General features: G+C 42.9%; 1 protein-coding gene across 1 annotated transcript; it reads left to right on the forward strand.

Annotated features, from left to right (window-relative positions):
* Positions 1 to 666: 666 nt before the first annotated feature.
* Positions 667 to 10,338, forward strand: gyg2 (glycogenin 2; the record flags this gene model as incomplete). Its single annotated transcript, XM_079236817.1, has 8 exons — positions 667 to 673; positions 3,927 to 4,065; positions 4,178 to 4,352; positions 5,268 to 5,430; positions 5,671 to 5,797; positions 6,467 to 6,626; positions 9,542 to 9,691; positions 10,201 to 10,338. The coding sequence occupies 8 exons, from the start codon at positions 667 to 669 to the stop codon at positions 10,336 to 10,338; spliced, it is 1,059 nt and encodes a 352-aa protein (XP_079092943.1).
* Positions 10,339 to 16,175: the final 5,837 nt, after the last annotated feature.

A 16,175-nucleotide genomic window follows, 5' to 3' on the forward strand; every position in this document is an offset into this window, starting at 1 on the left:
GCACACAGTAGTACTTTTTACAATCATGAATACACTTCACTACTTTCCTATGATGAACCTAGATATAACTTTAGATATGTATTGCAGGGTTATTATCAGGCGCAGAGCTCATTTGTTCACTTGTTTACATTACAGTCTGATCAGAACGTTAATCTCTCACTGAGCCGAGGCTGGAATAAAACCCTCTTGGCGGTTGGGGAGGAGGGGACCCGCCTGGCGGGACATCGACGGCTCCTGATAGGACCAAGAAGTCCCACCCCTTTCACCTGTTTGTTTTCTTTAGTGTGACAAGAACCGCTCCGTGGGATTATTATTTAAATGTGGAAATGAAAAGTTTACACATGATGTGAGTCGAGGGACAAGGGGGGTATGGAGGTCCAGGCTGTTGCGCAACACTCGGCAGAGCTCGCTATCTACTAGTTGAATGACCAGTTGAACACACACACACACACACACACACACACACACACACACACACACACACACACACACACACACACACACACACACACACAGAGAGAATACCAACTCTTCCTCTCAGTACTTAAGGCGCTGGTCTAAAGATGTGACCTCGTCTCCTGGATGAGAGGCCTTCTGCATACGAGGAAACACAAGATCTGATCGCCTTCCTGGATAAAGTTGCAGGATTTGAGGAAGATTGTAAAAATGTCAGGTAAGTGACGTCATTTATTATAAACGAAGAAAATAATATATATTTGGAATTGTTCTTTTCGTTGTTGAGCTCAACATAACATGTAGTGATATAGATGATTCAGTCTGCTAGTTGACCATCTGAACACAAGTTAAGTAAACTGAAAGAAATAAAATAAAATACAAACTTTTTTGTAGTCGTCCTTTTCTCCGAGTTTTTAATGATATGGAGCACATTGTGCGGACCCGTGTGCTCGGGCTCGCAGCCCAGAGACTAAAGGTTCACTTCCCCGACGAGCAGACAGGAAGATGAAGCACTGACGCTTTCAACCAAACATTTCATGTTCCACCTTTTGTGTGAAGTCATATTCAGAGTTGCACTCCGAGTCATTTTTAGAAGCAGAATTGGTTCGTGACATAGTTCTGATCTTAAAAAGTTTTGATTTCTGTGAACCAAGAGAAGGATCACATACAGAAAGAAGCCGGCACTTCAACACTTTGTAGGTTTTATGTTTTCAGCTTTTAATAGTGATATGCACTATGCACCTGCTTTTTTGGCAGGGATTTAAAAATCACATTAACTATCAAGTAATAGTAAGATTATGAAGAAAAATAACTTCTGCATGAAGACCACAGTCTCTGTGAGTGCATTGTATAAAGGAATACATTGAATTATGAATTAAAACAGTCTTGTAAGTATTCACAAACAAATGTTAAGCTATAATCGTGAAACACAATGCACAAATATTTTGATCCATAAATCTGTTTCTGTTCTCTGCCTTTATATTTACATCTCACGTTTAAACATTTGTAAATCAACACAAAAAGTTGCACAAATATCTTATCTTATTTGTATTAAAACCATCTCCATTTCATTACTTAATAACATTCACAATCCTTATATTCATCTGTGAATCGTTTATTTCAAAACCTTGAGAACCTTATTCCTGAGAGACCCGTGTGTCATATAAAGCTCTCCAGTAGGGGGGGATGTTGTAACATCAGAGATGAACAAAGCATTTCTAACTGATAACTTCACTATATTTATAAGTGGATATGTACATGTACAGTAATGATGTAAATGTAAATTAATTAATATTATTAATATTACAGTAAATGAGTAAACACAGACCAGTAGATTACTACTGACGTGTGTTTAATGCATGTTATTGTGGTCACAGACGTCGTTGACAGTCTGATGGCGGTAAGAAAGTCAGCAGTGGTCACTCAGGTGGAACAATGCATGCTGCCTTCAGGTGTCTGCAGAGTCACCGTGTGAAGGAACAATGCATGCTGCCTTCAGGTGTCTGCAGAGTCACCGTGTGAAGGAACAATGCATGCTGCCTTCAGGTGTCTGCAGACTCACCGTGTGAAGGAACAATGCATGCTGCCTTCAGGTGTCTGCAGAGTCACCGTGTGAAGGAACAATGCATGCTGCCTTCAGGTGTCTGCAGAGTCACCGTGTGAAGGAACAATGCATGCTGCCTTCAGGTGTCTGCAGAGTTGTTGTTTTTAAACTCATCAACGCTTAGCCATAAACATCCTGCCCTTTTCAGCCTTTTAGGATCAGGAAGTATTCAGGAAGTACCCATGGAATTACAGAGCGGTACCGTTGGACTGGTGTTTATTTGACTTAACAGCAGTTGCATACATGTAAAACAGTTATCAGTTATACACTAGTTTTTAATGCAGCATCCATGAAGGCTGTCTGTAAAGGATCCACAGGAACGTTAATACGCAATGCAGGTGTTTTAGTAAAAAATATGTGCAACAGTTTGTGTTTATTCACAAATGATGATAAGTGAGCTGTGAGGTGCAGATAAAAATCCAGATGTACAGACACATGTACTGTATCTGTTGTGTGGACCAGTTGAGGATGAGATCTCCACAGTATTGTCACACACAGCAGAGCCTCATGCACCCAGAGGCCATGCAGCACGGTGGCTGTGTTTCATGAGAGTGCCGGGTGGTGCATTAAAGCAGTGATGGAATAGGTACGGTAGATGCAACCTTTTTAAACAAGGCTGAGGTACAATAACGATAATCATAACCATAACCCATAAAGACGGGTTCCCTAATTTGATAGCATTGTTGTGCATTTGTACTGTTTTCTAACTGTAGGCCCAGGCCAAAAAAGTACACAAAGTACACAACAAAACGACTGTCACAGTAAGAAGAGTCAATTCTTTCCCTCTGGCTTCATGTTGTGCCAATATAGACATCGCTTGCAAACTGACCATCTGGTAGCTAATAACAGACGCCCTCATGAGACAATGTTTGAGGCGGTCCAGCGCTGTAGTCCCTCAGAAGGCCTGTAGAGGACATTAAATAAATAATAATAATAAATAGCACCTCAAACTACCGGCAGTTAGTCCATGGAGACGCAGCAGCTGGAGCTGTTAGCAGCAGACGTTTCTTCAACCCGAGTCCAACGTCAGTGTTTAAGAAGTAGACTAGTATGCATCACTCATCACAAACCAGTATGTTAAGATTATTACTTACTAAATACTTACACCCACTGAAGGCCAGGTGGTGCTGCTGCTGTGAACTACTGAACAATCTAGCAGCGCTAACATTAGCATGTTAATATCTGCTCTGTTCTGAGTGAAGAATGAAAGAGGTAAAGTGCTGAAGCGTGTCTTCGTATGCCGAACCAGAAGATAACCACAGAAGGACAGCAGGATTCTTCCATTGGATTTTGGATTATTGCAGAATATAAACTTCACACCACAAATATAAAGCTGGGACAGTGTTAGCCGTCTCATTTAGCCGCTGGTTTGAAACCGCCTGTTGACCACAGACATTATTTCCGAATTTCACGAAAATGTCACGACAGACCTTTAAATTATGCTAACATTTAAACAATGTTAAATGAGTAAAAACCTTTGCATAATCATATATTCCTCATTTAAAAGATTGATCTTCAATGCCTCATTTTGGGACCTTATTCTAACATTTGATGCCACATGACTTCCTGTTTGATATCTCTTGATTGGAGTGTGTCATAGACGTTTCCTAGCCAGGGATTTAGACATTAATAAAGTATTTACCAGCTCAAGACATGTCTTACTGTTTAATGGGGCACTAGTTTGAAACGAGCCAGGACATAACTTTATATTCGGACTCCGTAATGAATTCATGAGCAGCTGGTGCAACCCAGATGGGAGGTTATGTATTTTAAAGACAAAAACATATTCCAGCTGATTCCAGTTGAGGTCCACAATGACACCAGTGCTTGGATATCAGTGTAACCCTGTCCTCTGGCCGCTGTGTAGCAGGCGAGGCCTTCGTCACCCTGGCCACCACAGACTCGTACTGCAAGGGAGCCGTGGTGGTGGCCCGGAGTCTACGGCGCCACGGGACCACGCGCAGCACCGTGGTCATGGTCACACCAAACATCTCACAGCGGTCAAGGTGGGTGATGGATCCCAAATGATTTTGTTCTGTTTCATCGTCTGTCAAAGCCTGTAATTCAGTTTAACTGAAGAGCTGCTGTAGGCTCACCAGCTACATCTCTATACCTCAGGTTTGCCCTTCAGGACGTATTCGATGAGGTCATCACGGTGGATGTCATAGACAGTGATGACCACGTCCACCTGTCCTGGCTGGGACGTCCAGAGCTCGGCATCACCTTCACCAAGCTCCACTGCTGGACTCTGACCCAGTACAGCAAATGTGTGTTCCTGGATGCGGACACGCTCGTGAGTGCTCTGAACACACAGCAACACAGTTAATAGTGGGTTTCACATTATTCTGACGGTGCAAATTAATCTTATATATGTGCAACTTTCAGCCGTTCTATTCTTTTTATTGTGTTTTACACATTTCAAACCATCGCTTTGATCCTCTTCATAATAATTCATCGAAACAAACACACCGGACTCTGTCCAAAGAAATGCCAAAGCAGATATTGCACAAACCACGGCAACATGCACACAAGCTGGCGTGTTGACCCTTCTTTACATCTCTATCTATCAGTCAACACACGGCGTCAGTCCCGTTGAGGGTCACGTTATGGACATGTCGTCCTGAGATCACTACAGCACGCATGTGGAGGACATGAGCTCCTCTGTTGGCTCAGTGTAAACATGCTCTCATGTTGGCATGAGCAAACAGTCTCAAGGGTATACCTGCACTGATGCACATGCTTCTACTTGTGCACACACATTGCGTCAAGGCTACGACCAAATGTCGAGTAAAGATTTCATAGTAGCGGAGAACTGGTGGTTTACGCCTGGTTGTACAATTTCAGGCAGGGCCATGACTAAGATCTGGCTATGTAAAAACAATTCAAAGAACTTGGGTACTCTTAAAACCCTCCTAAGCACAACAACATAATGCAATGTTTTCTTTAAGCACACACATGGTCCCTAAACACACACTCAGAACCTATAGGTATTAGGGGATGTCGTAATGGGGCAGAGTAGGGACCCCTTGCAGCAGAGGCCTTGATCAGATGGTGAACCGTCCACTCTCATACTGAGCATCAAAACAACTAAAGCACAACAAAATTGATGAACATAGTCTGTCTCTTGGAAGATTCACCTAAAAAACGATAAAGTGCTCACGCCCAACATCCAGCGCTCCTGCTCTCTGATTGGCCCGCTCCCTCTCAGGTTCTGTGTAACGTGGACGAGCTGTTTGAGAGAGGCGAGCTGTCGGCTGCTCCCGACCCCGGCTGGCCCGACTGCTTCAACTCCGGCGTGTTCGTCTTCAGACCGTCGCTCCTCACCCACAGCGGCCTGCTGGACCACGCGCAGCAGCACGGCAGCTTTGATGGTACAATGGTCACGATGTCGGAGGACACCGTGTGCTCTGAATACTGACAACTCACCCAATCATTCATACAACATTAAGAGATGATGCAAGAGAATATGGGTTTCATCGTCCCAACATTCTGTTTCAAGGAGTTTCAGAAGGGAAACATTGGACAGTGAAGCTCCTCACATCTCCTCTCCTCACATCTAATGCATATCAATATGTACACATTGCAGTGATTAACACGTTTGTTGCGGTCAGGAGGAGACCAGGGTCTGTTGAATTCGTTCTTCAGCAGCTGGCCGACTGGAGACATCAGCAAACACCTGCCGTTCGTCTACAACCTGAGCGCCAGCTCCTTCTACAGCTACCTCCCTGCTTTCCATCAGTGAGTGTCCTGCTACCCACAATGCACCTCAACTCTCTTCACACACTTCTCCATCTGTGGATTAGAGTCAATCTCATTTTCAGGCCGACACAAAACATATTTGGGCTTTTTACAACATATGTCTAGTTTTGGGAATACTGCCGTCAGCTATAGTGACACTGGACTTATAATAATTAAAATACCTATAATACTTAATATATACAGCTTTAAAAGGATGATTTGCCAAATTAGTGACAACTACAGACATAATCTAAACTTTGATTGTATCTCTATAACACATTCCATCTCTAATGTAGTTTTCTATATCAGAATGCTCTGTGTTAGCTTTGTTATTATGCATTTGATTTAGTTTTGTATCTGAGGAACAAAAACAATCCTTGAAGTTATTGCCTAAAAACCCATTTTACACATAGAAGAAATGAAATGTTCAACGCACACACACACACACACACACACACACACACACAGCTCACCTGTCGACTCTCTTGTACGGCGTTCTTCTTCAGATAAAAACAGGGTCAGTGGCCTGTACATTTTAAAGTGTAAAGCTTGTTCAATAGAACAGTGCAGACAGCCCCTTATGGCTTGCAGTCCGTTGTTCCTGCCATCCTCCACAGTTCAGGTTGATGCACGGTAGCGCATGCTGGAGTTACAGCTTTGTTCCTGCAGGTTTGGCCACAACGCAAAGATCGTCCATTTCTTAGGAGCAGTGAAGCCCTGGAGCCCGAGGGAGGAGAGCCGCTCGCCCACCATGCAGCAGTTTGTGTCTCTGTGGTGGAAAGAGTACCTCAGGGACCCGGCATCCTGTGAGGCAGGGAAGCAGCCACAGGTACGGACATCTGTGGGAAGTCTTTATCTTTATCTTAAAAGTAGGCCACGTCCATGAATGGAGTTCCACGCTGTTAACCAGTCAGAAAGAAGGTTTATGAAGATATGTTCTTATTATGTTGTCGACCTCATTTAAAACAATGCTTTAATAACATGAATGCCTCTCAGTTCAAATAACATCCAGCACTGTTTGAACATAATAACTTCTATTTATCTGCACATGAGAGAACAACATGGTATACCATCACACTAACCCGAGTCAATATTCATTCATTGTTATTTTATTATTAGAAACCTTTTCCCTATACATTAGTTTTTCAGTTATGTTTTCCTCTGGATGCATTTTACATCTTTATCCTGACTTAATTATTCTCAGGGTTCACTCGAAATTAAACAGCATTAATATATTTAAGGTGCATCAAATCTCGATCATACCCATAGGTAATACGTCAGAACCTTCATAAATATAGAGTAGATTGATAAAAGATATGGTACAGAGGCTGTAAAATTAAGTGTCACCAATAGTTTCCCTGTAATGCAGTTAAAAACCTCTGTATGTGACTGTTAATCCGCAACAGTCATAATAATGGCTTTGATTATAGTGTTCAGCAGAGACACTCAATGTTGTGCAGAAGTCAGCATGTGCCATGTCTGTGGGATGCTCTGCAGGTTTTTGCTCCAAACACTCGAGCAGAACATTTCACTGATGACTTCCCCTCTTTAGTTGAAGGTTTGTTAATCAGTCACAGAAGCTGCTGCAGAGTTTGGCTGGAACATAAACATGCAGCCCGGCAGCCAAACGCGACACATGGCTGCCCAGTCCGACGATTGGCCGCCGTTCCAACACTCAACATCCTCCCTTGCTTTGCAGATCCAAGAGCGAGAAGACGAAGCCAAGATGCCATTTAGAGAACACTCAGACAGTTCCAATCCACTGGCTGTGGTTTCCCCACACCCTCCTGAAAGTCTGCATGCAATGCCTGAACCAGTGACAGTAAGCCAAGACCTTATTCTGTGTCAGTGTTGATATGATGTTGTTATGGCCATGCTATCTTTACACGTGAGTGATTTTGTTTGCACAGACATGTTCCTGCACACACAGTGCCTCAGTATAATGGAAACATCCTCCCCCTATAGAGGAGATCATCTCAGATTTTAAAGCACTTTGCTACACATTTTTATACAATTCAATAAAACACACTTTCTGGAACCATTTCTCCGAAGTTATAATCCTTTAAGGTGCTAAACCCAGAGCATGTCTACTGCCTACACACGTCTCTCAACATGGACGAGGTGGAGCTAGCTAACAGTGCTCTCAGCAGTGCTGACAGAGCTAACAGTGCTAGCAGCAGCGCTGACAGAGCTAAGAGTGCTAGCAGCCAGATACAACAGATACGTTTTTCTGATTGGCTATTCGTGTAGCCCATTTCTTTTTATTGATTAGCAGGGGATTCGGGGGAGACGTGCTTGATTCCTCCATGGTGAGGGCAGCGCGACCAGGTCATGTTTGCGCGCTGCGGCACATTAAATAGCCTAGAGTTTTTTTTCAGCGTGAGAAATATGATGTGTGGCGGGAGGGCGTGACTTAAGACCGAAATGCGTGACAGTCACGCTCAATGCGTGACACTTGAGAGCCCTGGAAATACGATGTGTGGCGGGAGGGCGTGACTTAAGACCGAAATGCGTGACAGTCACGCTCAATGCGTGACACTTGAGAGCCCTGCAGTGCTAGCAGCAGTGCTTACAGAGCTTACAGTGCTAGCTGCAGTGCTGACAGTTCTAGCAGCAATGCTGACAGAGCTAAAAGTGCCTCTGCAGTGCTACCAGTGTGTTCCTGTACTGACGCACTATTTGTGCATTACCACTGGGTCAAATCAGAAGGTGTTGCTCGGAAGGACAAACACAGAATGAACTCTACAGCTCGGTGCTTTGGTTTTATGGCTCACAAACACTTTCATAGACCTGCTTACAGCAACAGCAGCTGTTTTTGGTGAAAATGCTCTGTGAACCCGCTGTTACTGCCTGCTCAGCAACAAACAGCTGGGGAACATAGTGGATCATTTAGCAACTAAACAGACAGATATGTCCCTCAGGACCTGGTGAAGACACACAACCATGATTCCAAATTAATGTTAAAATTGCTCTCTGTCTGCTGGGTGTGTAGATAGTTAACTGTTTGGTCACGCATTTAACATTGTTCTTTTTGCGCTGCTGTCCCAAAGTGACCAAAACAAATACTAATGCTGCTTTTAAGGCCTTGCACCTGTGCACACACACATGTCTTAACCTTTTTGACCTCTTCAGACCGGTTCTCAGGTCTGTGTAGTTGTGTCCAGACTTTTTGATTGGTCTCAGACTTAAGTCTATTCAAAGCATTAATATATATGAAGTTGCTATCTCTCTGCAAAAAAAATAAAAAAAATCTTCAAACTACGTTTAGCACAGAGTTCATTAAAAGTCACGTGTTCTGTAAAGCCAAGTGAGTCGTCATTAGAAATGCTGATCAATTCCTTAATTAGCGAAATGGATGACCTCATAGCCGCTTGTGTTTATAATATGTCATGTTGATTATTACGGTAGCTTATTAGGCAGCTCAAGTGCCTCTTGTTAGTTTCTGTTAATGCATGAGCATTTCTGCTTGGCTGCTTTGACTCTGGCAGAAAGACACAACACAGGGACACAGAGTGTATTATCTGCTACAGGCCTCTGAGCTCCTCATTGCATTTCTGTCATTTGTTTAATTCCTTTCAACTTGATGCATTGTGCTTAAACAAGCTTGTAAGATTAGCCTGAGCAGAACATACATCAACAGTGTTATCACGCGCTGCACAGTGATGGTTCAACCTCACTCTGCTCTCACACTGGTGTACAGCACACACTGCAGTGCACTGGTGGTGACATGGCTGCTGTGTGCAGTGTTCCCACACAGATAACACACCTCTGGAGGAGGAAGAGGCAGACAACACACCACTGGAGGAGGAAGAGGCAGGAACGAGTGAGAGGACGGAGATCCAGGACCTGGGAGCAGAGGACAGTGATGGCTCCTCAAACACAGACTCAGATCCTGTATGTAAACCTTTCTGGATTTAAATCATGCACATATATATATATATATATATATATATATATATATATATATATATATGTATATATATATATATATATATATATATATATATATATATATATATATCCATCAAGTCTGCAGTTATAAATGTAATTATTTATAATGTAATCCAAAAGCTGCTCTTGTTACTACTGATATGTTAAGCATTAGTCAATTATTTAAAATAATAAAACAAAAGTGTATCTTTCTCCCCAGCACAAAGTGTCTGTGTTCTGAGTTGAGAGATGATTCTGAATGTAATTGAAGACGCAGGTTATTGAACATGTTTACAAGACAGCATGAAAGAATGACGTCACTCCACTATTCTGATTTGATATGCTCCACTGCATTCTGTTTGTGCACTGAGATGAAACCAGCAGCTAAAAGTCTGCCTGCATGGAGTCTGCTGCTTCTTGTGATGAAGTGCCTTTGAAGACTGATTTGTTATTCTGCTCCTTGATCGTGGCAGAGCGCTGCCGAGGCCGATGCCGGCAAAGAGGCGGAGCAGCTGGAGCATCGCCGGCTTTGGGAGGCCGGCCAGGCCGACTACTTGGGCAGAGACACCTTCCACAACATCCAGAAGATGCTGGACCGCTTTCTGGATTAAGTCATGGGGACGATTACGCCACCCAAACACACCTTTAGTTCATGTTACATCTCCTCTGAGGTGGAGCTCATTCTGACCCCTGTAGTGATCGCCAGGCGGATTTCAGGATCAGATTTATGAGTTAAACTAAAATATTCTCGTCCCGCCGTGCAGCACAGCTAGTGGTAGTATCAAGACACAGGCTGAGAGATGCCAGACATCTTCACTGGGGTTGCTTTATTTTTCTACAAACCCTACAATTAAATCATTTGAAAGATGATCGGGACTCAACTTCAGGTTCTAAAAATGAAAAATAATGCTTAATAAACTCTTGAACTGAGCCAAACAGGAAACTCATTGATGTGTTGTTTAATAGTTGGATGGTTTTTTAACTGCACAGTATGAGCCTCATTTATATAAAACAAACATATTTTAAGTACATGTTTGTCATGTCTTTATTTTGGCTCCATGGCAGAATTTCTCACCTTCTAATTTTGTTGTTTATACTCTGATGAATTCAAGAGCAAACTGATGCATAACTATGTGTCTGCATTAAAACAAGATGACATCTCTTTACCCCTTCCACATTGGGAACGATCAGACCTTTCAAGCACTGAATATCAAACTCATATCTTAACTAATATCTGTGGTTCAATGCTTTTGCTCTGCAGTGATACATATTTAATTATGACATTCACATGGAAGAAGAAGCTTTTAAAACATTCTGTAACGCTTTATTTTACAGGTCCCAGGTTTCCTAAACATTACCCGGAAAGAATGTAATTTGGTAATAATGGGGAAGTGGAGACCGTGCTCAATTGGTTTGCTTCCAATCATAAAATTTAACAGTTCTTCTTCGAACTTCTTCTGAAAATGTACTTTTAAACCCAGCACAACTAATTCAAACAGATGTCTCAGAAAATCTTTCCATTTTACCCATTTTAATATAATTAATACTCACATTGTTTCAAGCGAATCACGAGAAAATGATGGGACTCATAAAACAAAACATTATGCTTCAACACAATGATTCAAAATCTCCACATTGTGAATGCTCCACTCTTATAATATATCCTCATTTGCAATAAAGCATGTGATACTTTTGATTTCTTTATTTTGTGTAAACCCATGAACACGGACTGGTTTCTGCTTCAGCGTGCTCGCTCCTCCAGCAGGGAGCACTGTGGCCCTTCCATCAGGAGCCTCCACCACGCAGGAACCCAGATGAATAGATGTCTGACTACAGTCACAGTATGCGTGTGATCCTTATCCACTGGGCACACGGTGCATGTCATTTTCATCGGCATCCCTCTCATGAAGTCATGGCACAGTGAAGGAAGATGGTGAGCTGAATACAAAGCGAATGGCAGGAGGTGAGCTCGAGCCGGAGCCGGGTCGGCGGTGAAAAGGCCTCATGATGATTGCTTTGAAAAGAACCTGGCACGTCGCTGCTCTCAGGTGAGTGGCTCCCGCTTGACTCCGATTCATCGAGATTAAAGTGCTGGAATCTCTTGACCATTAAGCTCCAAAAAGGCAAAATGAATCAGAAGGAGTATCCGTCCCTGCTGACGCTGCTCCACAAAGAGCCGTTAGAGAAGTGTTTAAACCAGGTTAGAGAAGCGTTTAAACCAGGTTGAAGGTGCAACAAACAGGAATCAGAGCCTTAATATAGCAGCAAACCACTATTATCTGTGTAAGGACATAGTGGAGTTAACGCTGTTATCTGCCAGCTCAGCTGTTGCCATGTTGAGAGCCTTTAAGAGGCAAGAGAAAGGCTCCCAGTCTCACATCTAGCACCTCAAACTAACAACAGAAGAACAGCCATGTCTTTATTTTGAGCTCCCCTCTCAGATGAACGCGTTTACATCTGAGAGGGGGAGGAGGAGGAGGAGGATATGTCACTCTTACCTGTCTTAAAAACTTGAGAGCCCTGGTGGTAATTACAAGAGGGGATTGACAAAGACTGTCAACACATGTGGCAAACACTGACATTCATTAATAACCGATGTGGCAGTCAAAGATAATAAAAGTCAAAATTATGATGACAGTAATACTGTTTAAAGCAGTTAGAAATGCCACAGCTAAGTCTGCTGCAGTCCGTTAATGGTTAAGCAAATAAATACAGAAAAATAGATGATGGGTGTAAGTTACTTCCTGGCGGACATGTTGACCTCATAGTATAAAACATCATAATGTCCAAATTCAACTCAACCACAGGACAAATAATGAATATCCTTTAGGAAACATATTTCATTAAGGGCTAGAATAGTCAAACAAAATCATAAATATATGTTTTTGTAGGAATTGGCGGTCGTCCTGGGTCCAGATGTTTGTTGAAATACTGAGGGTCACAGCAGCCACTTGGTCACTTCGATAAAACTGCTTCAAAAGACACAAATAGTCAAAAACAAGCAGCAGAGGCTGACATATCCTGACCTTTAACAAAGGTTCAGCTCCAAACATTTCCCATGATTCAACTCAACAGCTTTTCAGCTTTTTGGTTATTGGTAAACATCCTTTTCCTTCTAACTTCACATCCCAGGTTTATAACCTTCTGTCATGTATCTGTAGTCTCCAAGCTAAAGCTCAGATGGCCCTCATGACATCACTATGTGTAACATCCCGTTGGTTCCATGTGTGTCTCCTGATTGGTCGTTCCAATCACCTGTCCCTGGTTTGTCCCTCTGCCAACCCCACACATATACTCCCCTGTTAGTCTTTGTGCGTCGTCTTCCAGCTATATTTTCCAGTGTCAGTTTTATGTTTTTTTGGGCTCTGCATTACTCTCTGTTTTTGACCCTGTCTGACCCCCAGTGTATGACCATTGGCCTAGTAAAGACCTTACCTTTCGCCTCGCCTCATCTCCTGTGTCGTCCTCTGCTCCCGAGTCGCTGCTCTACCACCCCCAGAAACGTGACACTACGACATCAACTGGGTTATTGTTTCTTCCCCTCCAGAGCCACAGAAGATATTCTACAACTGTGTTCACATACACACACCTGGGCTGTGTATAGTTACTAATCACCTGTTGCATTGATGTTAAAATAACTCATTAGCATCTATTAATAAAGAGAATTTCTATAAGCTGAAGCTTTAAAGACCATTCAGTCCGCTCAGACCTTTAACTGGACACAATCAAGCTTGTGGAAGGAGATTTCTAACTTTTCGACAGCAGCGTTCATATTCCTCTTGACTCCTAAAACAATTTTGATGTGTAGAAAAAGAAAAAGTGACCCTTTAACGAACCCCTTTTATCCTCATCAGCATTTTGTCCCTGAGGGAGAATCTTCCACTGCTTTGAAAACTCAACAACACCGACCCTTCAATGGCTCATGCTGCATTAATAGGCCTGCTGGAGGGAAGGTCTGATTTCGTGCTCTTTCGCCCTGCAACTCATAGTGCTAAGAATTACGAAGGGCCGAGGAGCAGTTAAGGAGGGCATGTTAAATGATTTCTGAGTCAACAAGCAACGGAAAATGATATTGTAAAGCCCTGAGCCGTCGCCACCATGTGAGAAGAAGCGTTCTTGCTAGGTCTGCTGTTTCGCTGCCTTTCAGAGCTACTATCTTAGCGAGATGAAGATCTTTCAATACGGCGACTTTGAAACCAGGATTCTGCTTTCTGATAAGGTGATCGAAGAAATACAAAAGCGCTTTGTGAGGTTTACAGTTGATATGTAGGAAAGCTAGCCCAAAGTACAGCTGAGGCTAAAGGGAGTGTCATTAGTTTTTCCAGCCCAGTTGAATGGGAGAGGGAACTGGAAGGATGAGTCAAACAAACACAGGAGAGGCATTGAGGAGACCGCTGTCCATGTCCCGTGTGAAACAAACAGACTTTATGATTGATGTGTAATGTTGTTCAGCTTATGACAACATTATGTAAGACCAAGTGGTTCAATGTGGATATGTTTTGCTAATTATATTGCTAAAGTTGTGATGCTGTTTGAATTTAACCATTATCTTTTTTTCTAACTTTTTACAGCCTAAACCTAAACCTATAATACAAATCCTTTCAAAACATTAACTACGTGGTATTGTGAGTTTCTGCAGGCGCGATACGAGGCTGATATGAAACGTATGTGTTCCAGAAGGGTCGACATTTAACGTATCCGTGGTTTGCAGAAACAATGCCAACATCGTGGTTGTTTTTGCAGATATTTGATCATAAACCGAAGTTGGACACATGTTGTCTTTAGATGAAGTTATTGCATTTCACCCTGAGGGGAACATGCATATCTGACACAAAGGCAGTAGGCAAATTCTTCCTCTGGAGACGACTGTCTGTTCCTAATTTATAATAGTTGTTGAGATATTTCAAACTTTAAAATCTGCCGTTTGTTTGATACAGAACTCAGTGAGAGCCTTCAGCCTCACTTACATAAGCAGCACTGACTCCACACTGACCCCACAAAGAATTTCACCACACCGACCCAGTCTATTTGTTTTGACAGTGTGGGACTGACACCCATATGTGTTTCCAATAAATGCCATCTTTGTGGGGCACATCAACACACATCTCAAGGAGGATGAAAGTGAAAGCCATGCTTAGAGAAAGGAGAAGGAGCTCCGAGCACCGTTTGGTCTATTGGTGAGGCATCTGGGTTCTGTTCCCCTTCCTGTGTTTATTCTTCATTTTCAACCAAAGTGTTTTCCCCTCTCCTACCTCTTTAGTGTGTTTAGATGAACAAATAGTCCTGATAATGTCCCCATCTGGAACTCCTCAGTTGCTTGATGAGTACACAGCTTTCTGCTTGATGGTGTGCTTGTGGTTGACTGATGGCTGTGAATGAGTCTGTGTGTGTGACAGAGGACAGAAGACATGTGCGTGCAGGTGTAGGCTAGACGTCCATGCTGTTATTAAAGCCATGCTGCGTCTGACTTCACATGCACAGTGTGGACGAGAACGACATGCGAGCTGTCAGAATCATAAGCGCCTCCATATGTTTTGGGGTTAACGGCTTTGAACCGCCTCCTCCGCTCATCTTGTGTGGGAGCCGTCGCATGACTGTTTTGATTCATGTTTAAAGTCGCTCAGCTAATTTGATCAGCGGATCAACCGGCGGCTTCAAATTCTAATGAACCACAATTTCTGCGATCAGCCTAATTGGAGATTGCAAGAGTAATGACAGTCAGCTGTGGAGGAGTTTCTGGTCTGTGCTCATTTCAAGCCCCCTGCTGGGGAGCAGCAGCTGAGTGGAGTTTGTCCTTGCAGGGTGCTGGTTGAAACTGGGCCACTAACGAAACAAGTTCCCCACAATTAGACCAGTAAGCACTCTACTTAATGGACAGATGCATCATCTGGAACACTGAAGGTCCATTTCTTACCTCATGACTTGCTAAAATACATTTTTCAGTGAGCTCGTAAAAGAGGATTTCGCAGTTGTTGTTTCTGCTGCTGGGGTCCAGAACTTGTGAATTACAAACCAATTTTGTGAATCCTTTCTAACCCAAGCAGAGTAAATGAAACAATATTCAGCTGCAGGTTGGCCTACAGACATTTTTCTTATCCGTAGACTTGCACACTAATACCCAGAGTGGGAGACGGTCCAAAGGTCCAAAGTTTACTGCACGGCTGCTGGAACCTCAGAGAATATTTGGGAAAGTAAACAGTTGAAACGAAACAGTAGAGTCTGTTGACTTTAACATTCAGGAAACAAACTACGTGGGGATGGAATTCTAAGGCTCTAATAAACACTATCTTGATGGGATTTGCGGTGGATGGGTTTAACCAAGACATATCTTCCACCCAGGAGACCACGGTTCATTCCCAATGAGAACGCAACGATGATTCATCCGTCATGTAACTTGCATACTTCTGTGACATCACTACCAAAGTTAAACTGAACCAAACAACAATCT

Source organism: Taurulus bubalis (assembly GCF_910589615.1).
Source record: "Taurulus bubalis genome assembly, chromosome: 21".
NCBI classification, from domain to species: Eukaryota; Metazoa; Chordata; class Actinopteri; order Perciformes; family Cottidae; genus Taurulus; species Taurulus bubalis.